Source organism: Zeus faber (genome assembly GCF_960531495.2).
Source record: "Zeus faber genome assembly, chromosome: 13".
In the NCBI taxonomy this organism is placed as follows: domain Eukaryota; kingdom Metazoa; phylum Chordata; class Actinopteri; order Zeiformes; family Zeidae; genus Zeus; species Zeus faber.
The window spans coordinates 25,416,822-25,439,160 of record NC_137198.1 but is presented as its reverse complement, the minus strand read 5'-3'; the positions used below and the strand labels follow the sequence as shown (position 1 = coordinate 25,439,160).

The 22,339-nt window shown below is 42.5% G+C and overlaps 1 protein-coding gene across 1 annotated transcript in view; it reads left to right on the top strand.

Annotated features, from left to right (window-relative positions):
* Positions 1-22,339, top strand: part of rock2a (rho-associated, coiled-coil containing protein kinase 2a) — a 42,861-nt gene that overhangs the window by 13,881 nt on the left and 6,641 nt on the right. Inside the window, exons 4-24 of the mRNA XM_080012383.1 lie at positions 315-452; positions 2,164-2,424; positions 4,043-4,187; positions 4,325-4,463; positions 4,584-4,675; positions 4,985-5,144; positions 5,358-5,421; positions 6,924-7,012; positions 7,099-7,147; positions 8,593-8,728; positions 9,031-9,122; positions 11,740-11,986; positions 12,875-12,981; positions 14,607-14,766; positions 17,072-17,232; positions 17,735-17,919; positions 19,613-19,682; positions 20,427-20,530; positions 20,638-20,824; positions 21,643-21,736; positions 21,864-21,958. Coding sequence (XP_079868509.1) covers positions 315-452; positions 2,164-2,424; positions 4,043-4,187; positions 4,325-4,463; positions 4,584-4,675; positions 4,985-5,144; positions 5,358-5,421; positions 6,924-7,012; positions 7,099-7,147; positions 8,593-8,728; positions 9,031-9,122; positions 11,740-11,986; positions 12,875-12,981; positions 14,607-14,766; positions 17,072-17,232; positions 17,735-17,919; positions 19,613-19,682; positions 20,427-20,530; positions 20,638-20,824; positions 21,643-21,736; positions 21,864-21,958 — 2,775 coding nt within the window. The remainder of the gene's footprint in view (positions 1-314; positions 453-2,163; positions 2,425-4,042; positions 4,188-4,324; positions 4,464-4,583; positions 4,676-4,984; positions 5,145-5,357; positions 5,422-6,923; positions 7,013-7,098; positions 7,148-8,592; positions 8,729-9,030; positions 9,123-11,739; positions 11,987-12,874; positions 12,982-14,606; positions 14,767-17,071; positions 17,233-17,734; positions 17,920-19,612; positions 19,683-20,426; positions 20,531-20,637; positions 20,825-21,642; positions 21,737-21,863; positions 21,959-22,339) is intronic.

Sequence of the window (22,339 nt, the reverse complement as noted above, 5' to 3'; positions counted from 1 at the left end):
GGTCCAGTCTTTCGTCAAATCCCATATTAGATTAGATTAGATTAAACTAATTGTCATTGCACAGAGTACAAGTACTCAGGCAAAGAAATGTATTTCTCTGCATTTTACCCATCCTAGTAACTGACGTGTGAGCAGTGGGCTGCCATATAGCAGCTGGGGGGTTAAGTGTCTTGCTCAAGGACACTTAAGCACGCCACCGGGAGTAACAGTAGATTGAACCGGCAATCTTCCGATCACGAGACGACCCACTCTATCCCTGAGCTATAAGCTGTAAATCAATTACTAGGTGCCTGATCGATACATTATTTGTGCAGGTGAGGCACAAAGCGTCTCAGAAGGTTTACGCCATGAAGCTGCTCAGTAAGTTTGAGATGATCAAGCGCTCTGACTCTGCCTTCTTCTGGGAGGAGAGAGACATCATGGCCTTCTCCAACAGTCCCTGGGTCGTCCAGGTAAGACCTCTGTGCTCTAAACTCATTGTTGTGTATTGTTGCCGTGCGGCGCACTGTGAAAAAACCCCTGCTGGGCCAATAGAAACAAGAAGTGAAGCAGAGGCGAAGAGAAGTGTCTGCACAATATGGAGCAGAAACTGATTTTTCCGGTGTCTGAATTCCCCGAGCTCTACAACCCTTCCTTACGGATTTATCCGGACCTTGGAAGGAAAGCCCTGTCATGGAAACAGGTTTCGACCAAATGGGCAGAGCAGCGGTGTTTAAATGCAATGGAGATAAACAATATGTGACCAATAGAAAATAAATGTTACCTACAAGATATGATCATGACTATTCCCTGTGTCACTGTCATTAAAATAAGATATAATAACAACAATAATAATAATAATGGCTTTAATTAATATAGCGCCTTTCAAGGGACCCAAAGTCGCTTTACACACATACATAGTCACATAGTTAGGCAATCTGAGTCCCGGGATTGTTTTTAAAAAGACAGACAAAAATACAGACATGACAGTAACTTTATATTGCCATGTTTAATTTATATTTATTTAAGTATGTATAGTTGTTTTCCCACAGATATTTAATTTCAAGACATGTTTTTGTTGAGTTTAGAAGAAACTCGGACGGAATAAGTACGGACACAGGGCAGCGTGTTCCATGCGGCTCCTCTGCGGCTTGCTCATGAAAGGCTGCCAAGCCCTGTATGCCGATCCGACACAGACAAACATTAAGAAAGCTTCTTGTCCTGAATCGGACAAATCAGCACCGCTTGGGTGCGAATTTGGCACATTCGGGACAGCTGTCCCGCTGCCGTCTGCAGCCACGACTTAACTATGCCCCGCCACAATGGTATACCGGTCCGCTTGGTCTGCCACATCGGTATACCGGTCTGGTGTTTGGCTTCATATCAAACCGGTTTGAACATTTTTATGCTGTCCCAACCCTAAACTGCAGAGGGTACTCGTCCTTTATTGGCAGCAGGCTTATATTAAAGGCAGGCTTTTATATCTAATTCCCCCTGTTTAATGAGTATATTTGATTATATTTTAGTATGAATTTCAAATCACACTTCCGTCTGGATCCCATCGCATGCAAACACATGTATGGTAAAAAACAGAGAGGTAGTAGCTACCCTAAAAGTCACAGCCGATGGGGGAATTGCAGTTTTCTGAGTTTGCCTTGAACCCACCACTTCCTGCTTGAAGCGCTGGAGAGCGAGAGTGCTCATAGCGGACCATTTGCCCCAGAAGCAATCTGCAATCTGCTACTCAGCAGTAGGAAATGGAGTAAATTAAATACATCTACAATAAAACACACTCTTTATTTGCTTTATTTGGGAGTGGAGCTCAGCACCGGAGCTGCACCCCAGCTCGATCAGTTTTTCTCCCGGTCTGTATTTGAGGCTGACTTTAATTAATTAGTTAATTAATATTGACTCAAATGGCGTTCCATACTCTGCGAACTTGCCTCGTGTCCTGTGTGAAAGCTTCTTTACGCAGTCATGTCTAATTGGGAAAAGGTCGCATCAGATGAGGATGTCCCAAGTTTGGAGCCTTCATATTAAACCAAAACACTTATTGACCATTTGATTGAACACTTCAAGAAGCGAATTGACTTTCCAGAGCGATGTATGGCGATGGCACTTAGTCTGCTGTTTGTAAGTCATGTGCTGTCATTGTAACCACATGATTTTTGTGCGGCTCCGCAGTTGTGCTGCGCGTTTCAGGACGAGCACCATCTCTACATGGTGATGGAGTATATGCCGGGAGGCGACCTGGTCAACCTGACCAGCACCTACGACGTTCCGGAGAAGTGGGCCAAGTTCTACACGGCCGAGGTGGTGATGGCACTGGACGCCATCCACTCCATGGGCTTCATCCACCGCGACGTCAAGCCCGACAACATGCTGTTGGACCGCCATGGCCACCTCAAGCTGGCCGACTTTGGCACCTGCATGAAGATGGACGCTGTGAGTGCCATCAAGTGGAAATCCTTCAAGATTGCCATGTGTGTCTCAGGGCTAGCCCATATATCCATGTAATATCAAGTTCATCATATGACGCGATATCGTTAAAGGTTGCCTTCAAGGCTGAATACAATAAATAAATGTTTCTCAAATATTTCCTTTATGTGACTATCTCATGAAATCGCCAATAGTCATCCCAAAATATCGCCACATTATCAATATCAAGGTAATCTGCAAAAATACTGTGATATTTGTTTTTGTCAATATAGCACAGCACTAGTCTGTCTCTATTTAACTCTTTTTAGTCTCTAGTGTTTATGCTGTGTCCAAAATTGCATACTAGCAATATTATTTAGTACAGCAAGTTAGTATGCAGTATTTTACAATATGTCTGAAACATAGGATGCAATAAAATAGAATATGATGTCTGTGATGTCATAGTGAATAATGAACAATAATAAACACAGTGTCAAAATCAGCAATCTCACTATTGTGGTAACTGTAAATTGCAGCAGTATGTGCAGCTGTCCTATCATGTGAGCCTGGTCAGATCACATGATGTTTTTGTCATTGACATACAACAGATATACCCAATATATCCCCAGAAAATTTGATTTCTCCAATCACGGATATAAAGTTCAAAATGATTGGACGACAATGTAAAAGATATTTAATAATCAATGTTTGAACAATACAATACAATTGAATGAAGATCAGAATCGGCCAAAATCATAATAGGCAGGTCAGCCTTTAAAAAAAATCAGGAATCCGAATCGGCCAAGAAAATTGCAATTGATGCATCTCTAGTTGGTAAACATGTTCAGTTTCTTTATGAGATGATGCATTTCAAGGGGTATATCCTAATGAGATTAGTTTGTATACTGTATATACTGTAGTTAGCCGTAGCAGCTCGCATATGATGTGATGAGCCTCGTTACGAGACGGCTACGGTGTGAATAACTGATGGAGTCATTTAGCTGCAGTAACTCAAACGCCACGGAGACTCCCTGTTACACTATTGTGGTACCACAAATATTTTCCCAAGGGTGGCAGGTCTGCTTTTTGCGCATTGCGCTTCACAGGTTAATTATTTGCCAAGTTGAATTCTCAAGGAGGCAGACAATTCAATGAACTAAATAAAATGGCGAATTCGTGGTTCAGTGCAAGCTATGGAGTCGTATTTGGATTGGCAACGTCAGTCTGATATCCAACGTCAGGATTCGCACCCAATACCGATATAGGATCGGATCAGTCCCAAACGGGGTCGGGCCTGGCTAGTACATGGATGGGAGATTGCCTGGGAATACCAGGTGCTGTGTTCCTTTTTATTTTCCTTCCTCTGGGTCTGGGACCTCTGGACCAGGGGCGGGTGGTGGCCCTCGTCCCCTCCGAGATCCGATCTCTAGTTGACTGTTCATCTAGTACATCTAGTTGATGTACTGGCGTACATTATGAACTGCACACTGCACTGGCAAACGTATCCTACACTGCATTGTGAGGTCAACAGGCCTGTAGAACTGCACAGATGTGCTTTGGATGCAGCACTTGCTTGCTGTCAAAACTTGTCGTGTCCTCGGTCTAAATGCAAAAATGATTTTCGGGCGGCGATGTGTTGTTTCAGACTGGCATGGTTCACTGTGACACAGCTGTGGGCACGCCGGACTACATCTCCCCTGAGGTGCTGAAGTCCCAGGGGGGCGACGGATACTACGGGAGGGAGTGTGACTGGTGGTCCGTCGGAGTTTTCATCTTCGAAATGCTCGTTGGTAAGTCCGCTGTATCACAACTAATTACAGCCTTTTTATGTGATCAAATCGAATTTTGGGCTAAATCTTTTTTTTTTTTGGTACCGATTGAAGAGATTCTTCCGACGTGTTCCTAATAGTTGTTTGATCTTGGCCAGGCGACACGCCCTTCTACGCCGACTCCCTGGTGGGGACATACAGTAAGATCATGGACCACAAAAACTCCCTCAACTTCCCTGACGACGTGGACATCTCCAAAGAGGCCAAAAATATCATCTGCGCTTTTCTGACAGACAGGTATATGGATTTAAGAGGGGTGTAATCCAACCCAGTGGGAGGCTCTGGCGCAACCGGTCTCACGCATACAAGAGTGGATTGAGAAGTTCACAGTTTGAAACCGCTCTCTTTGCTTCGCAGGGAGGTGCGGTTAGGCAGGAATGGTGTGGAGGAGATCAAGCGACACCCTTTCTTCAGGAACGATCAGTGGACATTCGATACCATCCGAGGCAGTCAGTATCACAGCGTCTTCAGAATATAGAAAAGGACTGATTTTGTATTGTGGAGGAGAATAAATAGTAGACTTTGACAAGTTTAACTCTTAAACCTTGACTGGAAAGGAAAGGTAGATTCATTGAAGTCACTTAGTTCATGTCCAGATACTTTCATGACCAAATTACTTTTTGGGACATCTTGATTTTCCCCTGTTTACTCTCATTATATGCGCACACTGCTTACCATTTGGCCAATCTTCTGCTCTGCTTCCTCGCTTCCTCTTGATCTCCTTTGCACATCATCTCTTGTTTCCCCCTCTCCCCCAGCCGTAGCCCCGGTCGTCCCGGAGCTGAGTAGCGACATAGACACCAGTAACTTTGATGACATTGAGGAAGTTAAGGGCGACGTAGAGACGTTCCCGACACCCAAGGCCTTTGTGGGAAACCAGCTGCCATTCGTTGGCTTCACCTACTTCAAGGAGGACCAGTATGGCTGTTTTTTTGTTTGTTTGTTTTTTTCACTGATTCGCACAGATTCATTTTATTGTGTTTAGTGTTTTAATTTACTAATAATTATTATAAATTTAATTTTAATTACTGTTTCTATTTCTATTCCGGAAGAAAAAAGCTGTTACGTGCAACCTGCTTAATAATTCAAATATATTCATGGGGTGGACTTGTTGTTCTTTTCCAACCACAGGCTTCTAAGCGCATCAAACAATTCCACTGTTGATCACAATAAGTCCACCGCCAGGGAAGGAGAGGTAGGTGCTGTTGTGCCAACTCTGCACATTGGGTTACCGCAGCTATGGAAATGTTCCCCTCAGCCTTGACAGGGAACCAAACACAACCGCAGGGCTCGGCGATGTTGCGGTAATTCTAATTTAATACCGCAAGAGAGATTATAAGCCAAATGTTAATGACACCAAAGAGGATTTCATCATCTGATCCCTCTGATTCAGCACATAGTTTTGGCATTAATCCAGCATTCTTGGCAACCTGAAACATCCTAACCCTTGGGCCATACCAGAAGCGACTTCGTCAGCAACATGTCAGCAACACTAAAAGCGTTGCTTCATTTGATGATTAGTCAATTTCCGGGTCCATCTTCATTCCGTCTTTATCTCACACAGCAGTGGCTTCTGGCTTGAACACAGCGAGTTTGATCGCTGGAATGAATAATAATCTATAAATACAGGAGGAAGCCAGTGCCGGTTCTCTGTGAGTCTCAAGGAGAAGCCAGGGACGGCAGCCGTGGGTTCGTCCCATTAACTAGAGGAGAATGCAGGAGATTTCCAAAATCCATTTATGTGTTTTATAGAACTGTTTCTGTAATAGTGTATTTAGATTATTTTTGTTGGCAGTTAATTGCGGTTCGATTATTAAAAGTTAGTAAAACATGCAATGGATATGTTCTTGTATATTATGTTTATTATTGTATACTTGTAAAATACCTTATAAATAACAGATTTCTCTACTACTGAAATCTGTTACTTGGCAACTTTGGCTAGAGGCCACACGTAGTGACTCCAAGCAGCAAGGAGACTGTCTTGCTTCCACTGTCCTCCGTGTTGCCGACAGGTACGGTATACCAGACCAATGAAATCTATAAAACTACTTCCCAAGTATGAAGTCAAATCTATTCCTAAAAGTCTATTCCGGGGCGGGATTGTTGTGTTGTTTTCCTGCTGAAATGATAATATTGTATTTACATAAGTCAGGTTTGTTGTGGGAGAAAATGTATTAGTTTGTTAACTCAGTAGTACACCTTAGGATGCCACATTAGTGATGTCGTTGAAGCATACCAGGCTTGGTAATTAAATATTTTCACTAAATACATCTTTTGAATGGATCTCTATGGGAATCTATGCTCCAGTTTACGCTTTGCGTCCGGAAAAATAAGAGTCGTAAAGGAATGCGAGGGCTTTAGGAGCCATGCAGCATGCTGTCTTCATGAAGCTTGTGCTTCTGTTTGATGGGACCTTCCGTGTTGATTAAAATGGCAGCGTATCAGAAGCGTTGCTGTGCGGCTTTCGCGCACTGACATGTTGCTTCTGATATGGCCCAGGGGTATGTAGCTTTCCAGTTAAACTGGACAATCAAACACAACTTGCTGACACGCAAAGAATGCTTTTCTCCACAAGTATTTCAGTTTTATATGCATTCTTCCCAGTAGAAGAAAGATAGATGAGATTAAATAGTAATTTTAAAAAGGCATGTAATAAAGACGCAGGTTCTCACTGAAACCTATCTTCTCTCCAACCAGTCAGCGGCACTGCAGAAGAAGCTTCACCTGCTGCAGGAGCAGCTGAACAACGAGATGCAGGTCAAGGATTACCTAGAGCACAAATACAGGTAAAGGAGACGCGCTACCACAACTCCCACATATCGACCTCGGCACGCGACCAGAATCACAATAATTGCACTTTTCTGTTGCGCAGGACCTCCAGCAGCCGCCTGGAGAAGATTTCCAAAGAGCTGGAGGAGGAGGTGAGCTAGCTACTGTGAAAAGATACCCCTCGTCCCTCAATCCCTTTTACTTCCTCCATTTCCGTCCTGCCGATAGTAGGATCCACGCTTCAGAAATCCTGGAGCTTTCTTAGTGGGTACATTACTAAGCCAGAGACCGGGGACTACGCCACTGTTTTTAAGCTTAATTTTGACAAAGTGCAGGTTCCAAATGGATTTTTTTATTTTTTTTCCTGTGACCAACCAATGAGTTTTTCATTGGTTGGTTGGTCGGTTGATTGGTTCTCACCGACTAATGTTTAAATAATAACTAATGTTTGAAGGCTACAGTGGGGATTCCATTGATTGAGCTGGTGGTCTAGTGATCTAAAGGTTGCTGGTCAATCCCAGGCTCCTCCTGCTAGCATGCTGTAGTGTCCTTGAGCAAGACACTTAACCCCTAATTGCTCCTGACTGGCTGCGTCCGTCGGTGTTTGAATAATTGTAAGTCGCTTTGGATAAAAGCGTCTGCTAAATGTAATGTAATGTAAGGAGATATTCAGTTGAATACAAGCACAATATTAAACCTTTCTTTATGGTGCAAGGTCCAAGGTTTTCGCGCTACTGCATTGTCATTGGAATGTAACCTAGACTTTGCCTCCTGCTGTCGCTGTGCTCCAGTAAATCTGTCACGGTTCTGCAACCCCAGAGTGCCAGAATCAAACACGTTTTAATGATTAATGTGAATGCATCCCCTGTTATCAACACATCATGTTCAAAATAAATCAAATGTTCCCAGCAGCACCTCCCTGCCGCTCTTCCCTCCCTGGACAGCCAACAGACCGCGTAACAATGCCACATTTTGTAATATCTTGCCGAAATGTCACAAGTCGGACCTTTATTACGTAATACCACCTTGTCCTCTGATCCAACTATAAAGGACAGAATCTGTCCGTCTGTATGCCCTTCGATTATCTTGAGAAACCGTTCATCTACTTCTCACTTGGCGGGTGTATTGCAGAGGACCCAAGGGCGTGCAGTGTTGAATTTGGTGCAATTGGACATGCGACATGTAAAATATTAAGAAACGTTCAATAAACAGGGAACGGTGAGCCAGCGGGGGTGGGGGGGGGGGCCTTCAGTGTTTTGCAACTGAGTCACAAAGACTGCTTCCCTGCCTTAAACTGGCAGTTTCATCTTCCATTGTAGAACACAGGACTGTATGTGTCATATAAATGTGTTAGAAAGTCAAAATTCTACCAGACATGCGCTTGTTAAAAAAATGCTTCAACTTATTACGTTTTGCACTTAAGATGTTTCTTCCAAAATGAGGGTGTTGCTATGTAAGAAAGGTCAAATTTATTACATTTTGGCAAGTTATTACAAAATCTAGCCAGCGTTCTAGCAATGTTGTTCAGAATTGGGGCTTTTGAAGGGATGGCAAGGAATTTTGTGACGCAATTTTATATGAAAACTGCTGAGCGCAGGTGAGCAGCAGGAAGGCCCTGGAGTCCAGCGTGAGGCAGCTGGAGAGGGAGAAGGCCCTGCTGCAGCACAAGAGCCTGGAGAGCCACCGCAAGGCCGAGAGCGAGGCTGACCGCAAGCGCTGCCTGGAGAACGATGGTGAGGGGAGGCTTGGACTGCGGGGAGATGTTGTTGTGTAGGGTGGTCAGTAGCACTTTTAAATGCACCCGCCAACGGGAAAAAGTGGACTCAATGATATTGTCTTGCTTTTCCTACAGTTTCAGGAATACACAAATATGCATTCAAGAACTTACTCTTTAGGTCGTCTACCAGTAGTAGCTGCAATTCAAATGTCATTCACATTTTTTTATTTAAAATCAATTTATTTGGAAATTATAAATGTAGTTTTGGATTGGTCTTAGTGAACATTGAAAGAACTACAGATTCTCTCTGCTCTTCAGTCAACAGCCTTCGAGACCAGCTAGACGACATGAAGAAGAGGAACCAGAATTCCCACATCTCCAACGAGAAGAACATCCACCTCCAGAGACAGGCGAGTCCCTTCACACCAGTTCTCAAGCACTGTGTGATCATCACAGATGGACACCGGAGACCTGGAGATATACTGTGTATATATGCAGAATATTGGGGCTGTCAAATGGTTAAAAACAACGAATTACAATTAATCGCCCCAATATCACACGATTAATCACATTTCTTTATTTATTCGCATTTGACACCAAAGAAAGATTTTTCTGTTTCAAAAGCAATGCATCGAGCTATAGCCATACTAACGCTAACACAGGTTTTAAGCTGTTTCCTCGTCACAACAAAGAAAGTCACAATGGGGGAAATGCATCAACAGTGTAAAGAAAAAACAATTAGCGGCGATTAAAAAATGATTGCGTTAACGTGCTATTAATTCGTAAACTTTGACAGCACTAATATATATATATTAATGGTGTAAGGGAACGTAGTTGATCTGTACGGATCGCCTCCCACGGTTCAGCACGCATGTGAATAGCGGATTATTGCTAAATTTAACGATCATAGTGAAATACAGTTTTTCTGCCGCTGTTACTTTTAAAAGTAATATTTCCCTTAATCTGGATGCAGAGTTGCAGTGAAAAGAAGAAAGACACAACACATTCGTCTTTTATTCTGTTCGTGTTTTATTCTGAAGCGCAATGATTGGTTTAGGGTATATCGCACTGTGTTGCTGCTAACATGTTGTGCTGTATGTATGCTGCTGTATGTCGCTGATATGCGTCTGCGCTTCAAGATTCAAGAGTAAACAAATACAATGTGTTTTGACTGTGGCTCGCTGCATTCTGAAACGACTTTCATGAAATTTGGATTCTTATTAACGTGAAAGCAAAGTTATGTTTGTCTCCCTTTTGTTTTTTTTTGCTGATCTGATCCGTGACTCAAAACCGTGATATGAACCATGAGTTTTGTGAGCCGTTGCACCCGATATACACCACGTGCCAAATTATTATGCAAATTGGATTTAAGAGTCCTAAACCTTTAATAAATTTTTTTTTTTTGGATGGTATTGTGTCTCAGGGCTCTTTTGATCACTGAAATCATCTCAGACACCTGTGATAATTACTTTGCCAGGTGAGCCCCATTAAAGGAAAACTACTTAAGAAGGACGTTCCACATTATTAAGCAGGCCACAGATTTCAAGCAATATGGGAAAGAAAAAGGATCTCTGCTGCCGAAAAGCCTCAAATAGTACAATGCCTTGAACAAGGTATGAAAACATTAGATATTTCACAAAAACTTAAGTGTGATCATCGTACTGTGGAGAGAGTTGTGGCTGATTCAGAGCACAGATGGGTTGGTGCAGATAAAGGCATCATGAGGAAGGTTTCTGCCAGACAAATTCATGGGATTAAGAGAGCAGCTGCTAAAATGCCGTTACAAAGCAGCAAACAGGTATTTGAAGCTGCTGGTGCCTCTGGAGTCCAGCGAACCTCAAGGTGTAGGATCCTGCAGAGGCTTGTGCAGTTGTGCATAAACCTACTATTGGGCCACACCTAAGCAATGCTCACAAGCAGAAACGGTTGCAGTGGGCCCAGAAATACATGAAGACTCATTTTCAAACAGTCTTGTTTACTGATGAGTGCCGTGCAACCCTGGATGGTCCAGATGGATGGAGTAGTGGATGGTTGGTGGATGGCCACCATGTCCCAACAAGGCTGCGACGTCAGCAAGGAGGTGGCAGAGTCATGTTTTGGGCCAGAATCATGGGGAGAGAGCTGGTAGGCCCCTTTAGGGTCCCTGAAGGTGTGAAAATGACCTCTGCCAAGTATATAGAGTTTCTGACTGAGCACTTTCTTCCATGGCACAAAAAGAAGAACCGTGCCTCCCGTAGCAAAATCATCTCCACGCATGACAATGCACCATCTCATGCTGCAAAGAATACCTCTGTGTCATTGGCTGCTATGGCCATAAAAGGAGAGAAACTCATGGTGTGGCCCCCATCCTCCCCTGACCTCCACCCTATTGAGAACGTTTGGAGCATCCTCAAGCAAAAGATCTATGAGGGTGGGAGGCAGTTTGCATCAAAACAGCAGCTCTGGGAGGCTGTTCTGACGTCCTGCAAAGAAATTCAAGCAGAAACTCTCCAAAAACTCACAAGTTCAATGGATGCAAGAATTGTGAAGGTGATATCAAAGAAGGCTCCTATGTTAACATGGAACTTGGCCTGTTAAGATGTTTTTGATTGAAATAGCTTTTGATTTCAGTAAATATGACCTCCTCATGCTGCAAATTCAACAAATGAACATTTCCAGTTTAAAACCTTTAAAATGTTTTGAAAATCTGTTGTGCATAATAATTTGGAACAGTGCATTTTGAGTTTTTTATTTTTGACAGAAATACTGTTATCATTGGGAGGTTTGTTCAATAACATTTGAATTTTACCCTAACGGTTGATGACTTTAAAATTATACTGACTGTCATTTGCATCTACTATTTAGGAAAATCTGAGAAAAATATCATTTATATAATAATTTGGAACGTGGTGTATATACACTGTAAATATATATTGCCCTGTATATATTTTTTTATGAAATACGAAGAAAGTGTTTCAACAAGCAGTTTATCTAAGGCAAGTGCCCTTTCGTGACATGTTTTAATGTTTCCTCCGCTGCCACTGCCAGCTGGAGGAGGCCAACGCGCTGCTGCGCGCCGAGACGGAGACGGCATCCCGCCTACGGAAGGCCCAGACGGAGGGTGCCAAGCAGCTGCAGCAGCTGGAGGCCCACGGGCGCGAGCTGCAGGACAAGTGCTGCGTGCTGGAGCGTGGCAAACTGAGCCTGGAGAAGGAGTGCATCGGCCTGCAGGCGGCACTGGAGGCCGAACGCCGGGAGCACAGCCAGGGCTCCGAGACCATCACGGACCTGATGGGTGGGTGGATGACCCGGGGATGGGACTGATGGGAGAGGATCTCCCATACCGTTCATTTTCGATACAAAGGGCCTCGATGGGATTCAATATCGTTTAAATCCGGTATCGATGAGGCAGCTCGCTATACCATTCTAGGTTTAAGAAAAACACTTTTTTTTCCAATTGGTAGATTTGAGTACAGTCACATAAAATCATTATAAATAATGTTTTTGTTTTTTTTTGTAGTGGAATAAATCGAAACAAAATATTTCATACTATTTCACAATCCCCCCCACTCGCTCAGCTCAGCTGGAAAAGCTCTGCTTCAGCGATGCAGAACGCAGTTTATTTAGACAGATTATGTTACATTAGAGATCACATTTATTTTGCCTTGGGCTCCAAGATCCATGTGGGACAATGTTACCCACAAAAATACAGGGATAATCGTGAACTTCCTTGTGATTTTGAAGTTCGAATTCGAATGCCCATTTTGATGGATTTTCAAATCCGAATCGTGACACCCCTTATAATGAGAGTTGCCACCAACTTTTGAGTTTGATGCTACATCTTACATAAAATTCATGTCATTTGTGGCTGTTCCGGTAATTTAACCGGAAAATGTTTGTAAAACTTCCAAACAAGAGTTAATACAATTTTGGAAATAGGTTCACAAATTATATATACTGTATAATACAATATAATTGAATTGTATCCATCCCTCCCCTCACCCTTTGATCTACATTCATTTATCTTTCTACTCTACAGTCTCTTCACTCGGACTCTTTTTGATACAAAATCAACATGATACAAATTCATTCTCGATCCGATATGAATTTTATTACTATTAAAAGTAATGTTGCTGGGGATAAGAGATAAAATGGGCGCACTGACACTGATCTGTTCTGGCAGGACGCGTCTCCGGCCTCGAGGAGGAGCTGCGGCAGGCGAGACAATCCCTCTCCAAGGCTGAGACGGAGAAGAGGCAGCTCCAGGAAAAGCTCACGGATCTGGAGAAGGTATATATATCCTTTATTTAACCAGGTAAAAAATCTCATTGACATTAAAATCTTTTTATCAAGAGTGACCTGGCCAAGATAGCAGCATTAACATTGTTGCAGCAATAAACACAAACAATTCAAACAAACATACATTGATCAGCCACAACATTAAAACCACTGACAGGTGAAGTGAATAATATTTCTCATCTCGTTCCAATGGCACCTGTCAAGGGGTGGGATATATTAGGCAGCGAGTAAACAGTCAATTCGTGAAGTTGATGTGTTGGAAGGAGGACAAATGGGCAAGCGTAAGGATCTGAGCCACTTTGACAAAGGCACAATTGTAATGGCTAGACGACTGGGTCAGAGCATCTCCAAACAGCAGGTCTTGTGGGGTGTTCCCAGTAGGCAGTGGTTAGTACCTACCAAAAGTAGTCCAAGGAAGGACAACTAGTGAAGCGGCGACAGGGTCATGGACGCCCCTGGGCTCATTGATGCACGTGGGGAGTCAAGCCTCGCCTGTCCGGTCCGATCCCACAGAAGAGCTTCTGTAGCACAAATTGTTGAAAAAGTTAATTCTGCTATGATAGAAAGGTGTCAAAACACACAGTGCATCACAGCTTGCTGCGTATGGGGCTGCGTAGCCGCAGACTGGTCAGAGTGCCCATGCTGACCCCTGTCCACCACCGAAAGTTCCTGCAATGGCCACGTGAGCGTCAGAACTGGACCATGGAGCAATGGAAGAAGGTGGCCTGGTCTGATGAACCATGTTTTATTAACATCATGTGGATGACCAGGGTTAGGATCAGATGGAGTATCTGTAGGATGTGCTGGAACAACAAGCCTGATTCATGGGGAACCCACCTCGTAACTTAAAGGATCTGCTGCTAACATCTTGGTGCCAAAAACCACAGGACATCTTGAGAGGTCTTGTGGAGTCCATGCCTCGACGGGTCAGAGATGTTTTGGCGGCACGAGAGGGACCTACACAATATAAGTGGTTATTAATGGTGGTTTTAATATTGTGGCTGATCAGTGTATACAACTGTCACATACTGCAAACAAGTAAAAACACTATCCAATTAAAATGCAATACAAGGTCAGGGACAAGAATCCAGTTACAATGCATAAACCGGTTTTTAAAGCGATTTCAGTGACAATTAAGGAGCAATCTCATCAACAAAGATATATATTTTCAGGATCCTTTAAAATTGATTTCAATTCCCCCATAGTTATCAATTCAGACAATTTCAGGTCTTCAATAAAGGTAAAAAAGTTGCCGAAACCCAGTGTTTCCTTGCCAGGAGGAAGAAACAGGATTTATTCCTAAAAAAGAAACCTAATTTAAGTTTCAACCTAGAAACATGGTTTTCAATGTGTGAATTAAATAATAATTTCTGATCAATATTAATACCTAAATACTTATATGTTGTGACCATTTTAATTCCAACCCCTTGAGCAGTTGAGATCTTAGAAAGATTAGAGGAAGATAAAAGGAAGTTATGGTAAAGTTAAGATAAAAGCCAAAAGGCCTCCGCTCCTCCTCCGTGTCGACCGTTTGCGTAAAACCTTCTCCTAGTTGCCGTTCCTTCACTCTCTGCCTTGGTAGTAAGCACTGTACGGTGCGATCAATTTGTCAACAGGAGAAGAGCAACAAGGAGATCGATCTGACCTACAAGCTGAAGCTGCTACAGCAGGGGCTGGAGCAGGAGGAGTCGTCCCACAAGGCCACCAGGGCGCGGCTGGCCGACAAGAGCAAGATCACAGAGACCATCGAGGGAGCCAAGTCCGAATCCATGAAGGGTAAGGAGAGCTGCGCACGCACGCTGGGATATTTCTTTTCAAATATTTGTGGCTCAGAGCAGGGTTTTGGAAGTGCTTTGAATTTCGTTGTTTCGATTTAAGAATTGGAATCCCTTGAAAACAGCCCATTTTGTGCTGAAGTGCTTGAAAAGTCCTTGAAAAGTGCCTCAGAAACCAGCGATCATTGAAACCTGTGATATTCACCCTGGTTTTGTTATTGAAATCGTAACGTAATAAACATTTTTCAGAATCGGTTTTAGGACATACCGTATTTTCCGGACTATAAGGCGCACTTAAAAGCCTTTAATTTTCTCAAAAAACGACAGTGCGCCTTATAATCCGGAGCGCCTTATATATGGATTCATTCTGGTTGTGCTTACTGACCTCGAAGCGATTTTGTGTGGTACACGGCGCTCTGTCAACATGTTTTAGTAAGACTTTGGTAAACTACAAAGCCGCACCGCTTGCAGCATTACGGCTACCGTAGTCAGGAGCGTCGGGGAGTACATACATACTGTGCTTCACCATAATATTACAGTGTGTGTGTATAAGGACCCCAAAATGGCACGTCAAGAGACACGCTTACGACGCGGACTTCAAACTCAATCAGTCACGCAGTAGAACATGGGAATAGAGCAGCTGCGAGAAAATTCAACATTAATGAATCAATGGTACGGAAGTGGAGGAAGCAAGAAGATGACCTGCGCCAAGTAAAGAAGACCACACAGAGTTTCAGAGGGAACAAAGCGAGATGGCCACAGTTAGAGGACAAAATTGAACAGTGGGTTATTGAACAGAGAGCAGCAGGTAGAAGCGTCTCTACAGTCTCTATTCGACTGAAGGCAACAGTGTTAGCACGGGACATGAATATCAATGACTTTCGAGGCGTTCCTTCTTGGTGCTTCTCTCCATCCGCACACGAACTACCGTCTCGGAAGAAAAGCTGGCCACTTTCCGCGCATACTGCAAAAACAAGATCACTGAAAAGAAGATCCGGCCAGAGCACATCACCAACATGGACGAGGTTCCCCTCACCTTTGATATCCCCGTGAACCGCACTGTGGAGATAACAGGGTTCAGGAATCATCACTGAACCGCCAGGTAACAGCAACGACACTGACTCGGATAATGACGAGAGGGATCCGGGCATGCTGGATGCCGTAATCGCCCAACTGTTAAACTCGGACACTGAAGATGAAGAATTTGAGAGATTTGTGGACGAGGAATGAACTGAAAAAATGAGTGTATTGTGTTGTATTTTACATGTTTATAAGTGAACAATTTTGAGAGTTTTTGTGAATACGCTAATGTTTGATTTAGCGGTATCAGACTGTTTTTTTTACGTGTGACAACTGAACAAGGTCGGGAGTTATTGTAAATACGCTCATAAACGTTTGAACAATGTTGAGAGTTATGTGAAGTTTGACTGACTGACTTATCTGACTGTTTTGTTTCGCTTAATACGCCTTATAGTCCGGTGCGCTTTATATATGAAAAAAGATCGAAAATAGACCATTCATTGACAGTGCGCCTTATAATCCAGTGCGCCCTATAGTGCGGAAAATACGGTAGATTATGCAGCATGACTGGAAGTAGACACTTAATATAAGATGACAATAAGATTAATAATATATATAAAATAGATAGTATAAATAATAGACAATGACCCTAAGCTTATATTATATTTAAATAAATGAAGATCGCATTCAAATTGATTGATTGATCCCTAAATATTAAAAGTGTTTAAGTACTTAAAGTGCTTAAAAAAGTACTTGAATTCCTTGAATTTCATTTTTAGTACCAGAATGAACCCTGCCAGAGAGAGAACGCACCATCCAGAGCTACTCAAACAGAAAATCTCTGATGCTGTACACTAAAGGATTCTAGTTAAATCTGTGCAATTTCAATATGAATATTAGATCATCACACTTGCAAGTGCGAGAGAGATTTAATCTTTTCATCATTGAGACAAAGAAAAGAAACACATTATAAAAGGACATAGAATGTATAATGTAAAAAAAATTGAATACAAAGAATGCATGCAAGTTACAGCGCAGTTCAAGAAATGAATCAAAGAAACCTTGTTTTCCTCTTTGTTGATAATTATTTTGCCTATTCCTGGAAAAGTGCCTATAGATAAATACACGAACATAATAAGGTGAAGTCGTACAAGCTCTGGGATACACAAGGTCCAATTAATTTCCCAGAACTCACCCCCACCCCACTAAAATGTTGTTTCCCCCCCACTTTAGGGTCTGTGTTGCTTACATCCATTCCCTGTCTCTCTCCCTCCCTTCTTCCTCAGAGCTGGAGCGTAAGCTGGCGGAGGAGCGTGCGGCCAAGCTGCGTCTGGAGAACCGCATGCTGGAGCTGGAGAAGCACAGCAGCATGAAGGACTGCGACTACAAGCAGGCCCTGCAGAAACTGGATGAGCTGCGCAGACACAAGGACTGGCTCAGCGAGGAGGTGTGTGTGTGTGTGTACTACAGAGTTCTCACCTGGTCTCTTGAGTTCTCCCTTTTGTGCTGAAATGTGTGAAAAAACCATATTAATTAGTTTGACAACTAAACTATAAATCATCTAGAACACTGTGGATGATCTTAGGCTTCAGATGATCAAATAAGGACTTATGTGAATATATACTAACAACAAACTAAATTGATGTTAATAGGTAAATTAGATAAAGAGTATAACAAATAGAGGTAGGAGTAAATGAGTGAAGTCAGTGTTAATCCTGCTTGTTTTCGGACATTTATTTATTGTGAAGAGTTTGCCAAAATATTTTCTTTTGTTACGTTTTTATTTTTAATGGTTATTTTTTGTGTATTTCTTAAATATCAGGAATAAAAATGGTCGGTCAATCAATAAAAAAAAAAAAAAAAAAAGCAGGATGAACACCAACATTTCCATCTTGACCATGTTCTCAATGAGCCACGTTTCCTGCCCATTAAATGCCTTCGCGTTGCAGGTAAAGAACCTGACGTTGCGGATCGAGCAGGAGAGCCAGAAGCGCAGCCTGACACAGAACGACCTGAAGGCCCAGAACCAGCAGCTGAGCGGGCTGCGCACCTCGGAGAAGCAGCTGAAGCAGGAGAACAACCACCTGCTGGACATCAAGAGAAGCCTGGAGAAGCAGAACCAGGAGCTGCGCAAGTGAGTGCTGCGTTCACTTTCCATTCAGTTTTTCATTTAAATGATTTGTTCTTTCATTTCATTCATTAACATTTTGTATTTTACTTAGATGGATAGGTACTTTATTCATCCCCAAAGAGAAAATGCAATGTCAACAACAGCTTACATAAAAAATAGGCAATAATAATAAAACAATGGAATAAAACATTTAAGGAAAATGTGGAAATGTACATTAAAATCTAACTGTACACTGAGCTATACACAATAAAATATGACAATATTCACTAAACCTACTGATAAACAGCAAAATATATGACCTAAAAAACTTAACAAAATAAATAATAAACTGGAAAGATGTGGTCATAACTCATGAACCAAATTAAATAAAGCTGGCAGTGAACCTAGTGCATTTCTATGCCGTTCAAAATGTAAGACTTTCTGCTTTCACACATGCAGTCCGGATAATGTCCAGACCTAATTATTTGGACATTGTTTGGAGTTACCCTTTCATACAAAAAAACAAGATTGTGAGTGAGTTCACGGATGAGGAGGAGAGAAGAGAGTGACTGTTCACGGACCAGGACAGGGGGTGACTGAGTGTTCCCTGTTACGCATTGAGGAAAATAAATACATCTACAATAAAAGAGTGTTAGGGTCACGCAAAAAAAGTAGTCATGTGTTTTGAGAATAAACTCGTAATTCTGCCGCCGACTTCGGAACAGGCAAGCAGAGTGAGGTGCACTGTGGCCGCCCCCCACCGCTACGCAGTGTATACAGTGCGGGGAGGGAAAATAAATAGACAAATAGACCGATCTGGCGAGTGGGTGCTCATGCTCAACGCGTTTTATGAATAGGTGTGGGTGTGTGGGTGTGTGGGTGGGTGGGTGGGTGGGTGTGTGCGCGCAGCTAGAGCGATTGAGGCGCGCATTTTGTTTTTATCTTGGATGTATTTTATTTTACTAATTACTTTATTGGTGGAAATACAAAAAGCCAGGTGCCCGTGTCTTGATTTAAAGATTTCATCAGCGACCTTGAGCCGAGGTACACGGTCACAAGCTGCCCAACAACCTCCAGGCTGTGGACCACGCTGGGCCGCGGTGCATTTGCCCGACATGTTTACTTCCGTGACCAGTTCACACTGGAATCTGATATTGGCCAAATTTTTTAAATAATGTGAACAGCCAAACAAAAAAATTGGCCACTAAGGTTTGCAGTGTGAACGTAGCCTTTGTGACTAAGTCGCAGCGCCCTGAAGCCCCACCCCCTACTGGCTCGCTGTTTGCTGTTAATTGAAATTTTCTTAATTTTGCACGTCCTGGGGTTCCCAGCAATACAATCACCAAGTGTGAAGTACATCAGATGAACGGTTGTCGAGATAATGATCAAAGGACAGACAGACATTTCGAGATATGGACAGAAATAGAGTTTCCATCCTTTATAGTTCGATTAGAAGATTATTTTTATATATTCCGTTAGTTATTTCTTTCATCCTGGGGTTGAATTCTAAAGAGAAGGATTACTTTTATTTTTTTCCTTGTGCGTCTGATAACATTCCCTTGTCCAATTTTTTTCATTTAAGGGGAAGTACTGATGAGACAGAATAAACCGCTATGTAGAAATATCAACATTTGAATTGAGGAGCAAAAAAAAAGTTGTGAAGATATGACTTTATTCCTGGCTTAATAGATACATATGAAAACTGTTTTCTCCACAGAGAGCGGCAGGACACAGACGGCCAAATGAAGGAACTGCAGGACCAGCTGGAAGCCGAGCAGTATTTCTCTGTGAGTCTGTTTAACGTTGCATGACTCGGCATTGCATCCCACTTGGTCAGTGATGACTCAGCTGCTGAAGCGGAGTCATCACTGACCAAGTGGGATGCAATGCACCGTCGGTGTCGTTTAGAGTATTAACCGTCGCTTAGCGTTGGGCTGGATTGGTCAAGCCTTTAAAAAAAAACAAGAACAAATTCATTGTGTTATCATTGTTTTTTTATGTTGCACTGTACAACATTATGAGTAAAAAAAATATTTATAATGCAATCCTTTATGCTTATGTCGCACATCTTATGTATTAGATAAAGGCCTGTCATCCAAACATAAACTGTATGGATATTTCTGAAAACATTATTATTATTATTTTTTTATGATTTATATTTTAATTAGGATTTGCAGACAACAACAATAATAGAAATTATAACTTCAAAAAAATCTCCGTCCACGCGAGAACGCTAAGATAAGATTTTGAAACTCCCTCATAAGCATGCCGGGCTTGTAGGGGGCGATGATAAGTCATAAAACTTTTCGTCAAATGCCACAGAAGAACAATTACGGTCATCATGCCTACTGAGCTTCTTCATAACAGTCATACGTGATTCTGTATGGACGCCGTTCCTAAAGCTGGAGAGACTTTTCCATTTTCAAGAAGCTCCGCTGTACTCGTCCACACGAATACGTGAAATCTATTTTTTGCCCGTAAGCGTCATTAAGTTTAAGCATAAGTTTGAGTGGCCTCTGTTGTTTTCCCAGACGCTGTACAAGACCCAGGTGCGGGAGCTGAAGGAGGAGTGCGAGGAGAAGAACAAGCTATACAAAGACCTGCAGCAGGCTCAGCGGGAGCTGCAGGAGGAGAGGTGAGCTCCACGTTCATAACAACACCAATGAACGGCCCCTGGACCGCGCCTGTGTCAACCTCTGTGCTTTGAAACAACCTGCGTCCCGCTGTCTGCCCCGCCCGCAGAGACTCCCTGGCGTCCCAGCTGGAGGTGACTCTGACCAAGGCGGACGAGGAGCAGCTGGCGCGCTCCATCGCCGAGGAGCAATACTCGGACCTTGAGAAGGAGAAGATCATGAAGGAGCTGGAGCTGAAGGAGATGATGGCCCGCCATCGCCAGGAGCTGGCTGAGAAGGACATCACCATCGCCTCGGTGAGTCGGCGCCTCCTCTGCGACCTGTTGCCTTGTTGGGAAATTCCAGAAGACCAGATAGGAAAAAAAAAAACCTCCAGTTTGGGGGTTTAATGGGATCGCCCTTAGAGTGGACACGAAAGATCTAGGAAGTCCCGAAGAGAGGAGTGATTGGTGCTAATGCTATTTAATTGTGGTAACAGTACAGTGTTAATGCCTTTGAACAGTTTAAGCTAAGAGCTGATTGGTTATTTATGTATTATTATTTGAGGTAAGAAGACATTTTTCTTTGTTTTTTTCTTTTCTTTTATATTTGAGCTGGCTCGCTGTTATGAGATGGAGATGATTGTTGCGGCTTTAAGAAGATATTAATGAATTTGAAAGAAACTGACAAATCTGATAAACCCTCAAACCGATGATGAAGTTGAGCTCAAAGTATTGGATGCAATTGTGATCGATTTGACAACTCACTTTTGTCATTTTTACGCATAACATTTGCCGCCAGCTGGAGAGTCTGGGGTGCGTTTCTGCCGCTTTTACGGGGAAGACGGAATCAGACGCAATCCAACAGAAAATAATAAAATTATGTCGGAGGGAAGTTAGAGCAATTCTTTACAATTTACACGGCAGAAATACTTGAGAAGCATTCATTAGTGATGTGGATAATACCAGCCAGCAGCTAGAGGCATTGATTAGAACACCTAGCACAGTCCATGAAGTTTGGAAAATTACTTATTACACAATATTGCCAAAATTCATTTCGATTCATCTCAATATCTAGATTATATCTATATTAATGTCGATATCCAAAATAGTCAGACATTCCTCGTGCTTTGCAGCTGGAGGAGGCCAACCGCACCCTCACCAGCGACGTGGCCAATCTGGCCAATGAGAAGGAAGAGCTGAACAACAAGCTGAAAGAAACCTTGGAGGGTAAATCCGTCCTTTCTTGGCTCTGTATTCAAAACATAAAAAAGATGTATTAAAAAAAAAACCATTAATAAAAACCCAGCATGCATACTGAGATAGAGAGGTTTGACATCTTGTCCGGTGTTCACAGAGAGCGACAAGTGCCAGGACTGGGAGCAGCAGATCAACCAGATGAAGCAGACCTACGATAAGCAGCTGCAGTCCGAGAGGACGCTCAAAACGCAGGTGAGACGAATAAAAAAGCACTTTTTTATCAAAGTTTTATACGTCAAATATTTGTTCAAGTGAGGTTTGATGAATAAAAACATGTTGACTGTTCTATTTCTAATTTAAGGGAATTGGCAACGTCGGTCTTTGTTCCATATTAAAGGGAAATTTACGCTTAGGCCTGAAGGGTAAAGATGTTTCTAACAAGCATCATGTCGTCGGTTGCAACTTAAATGACCACCTTTTTAACTCATTTTGTAATACATATGATCTTTATTAATCTCATAGATAAATTGAAATTGATGGGGGAAAAAAACAATTATCAATAGATTGTTTTGGTTTTTTTTAACAGCAGCTATATATTTTATTTGTCATTTTTTACCATTTTTATGTTGCTGT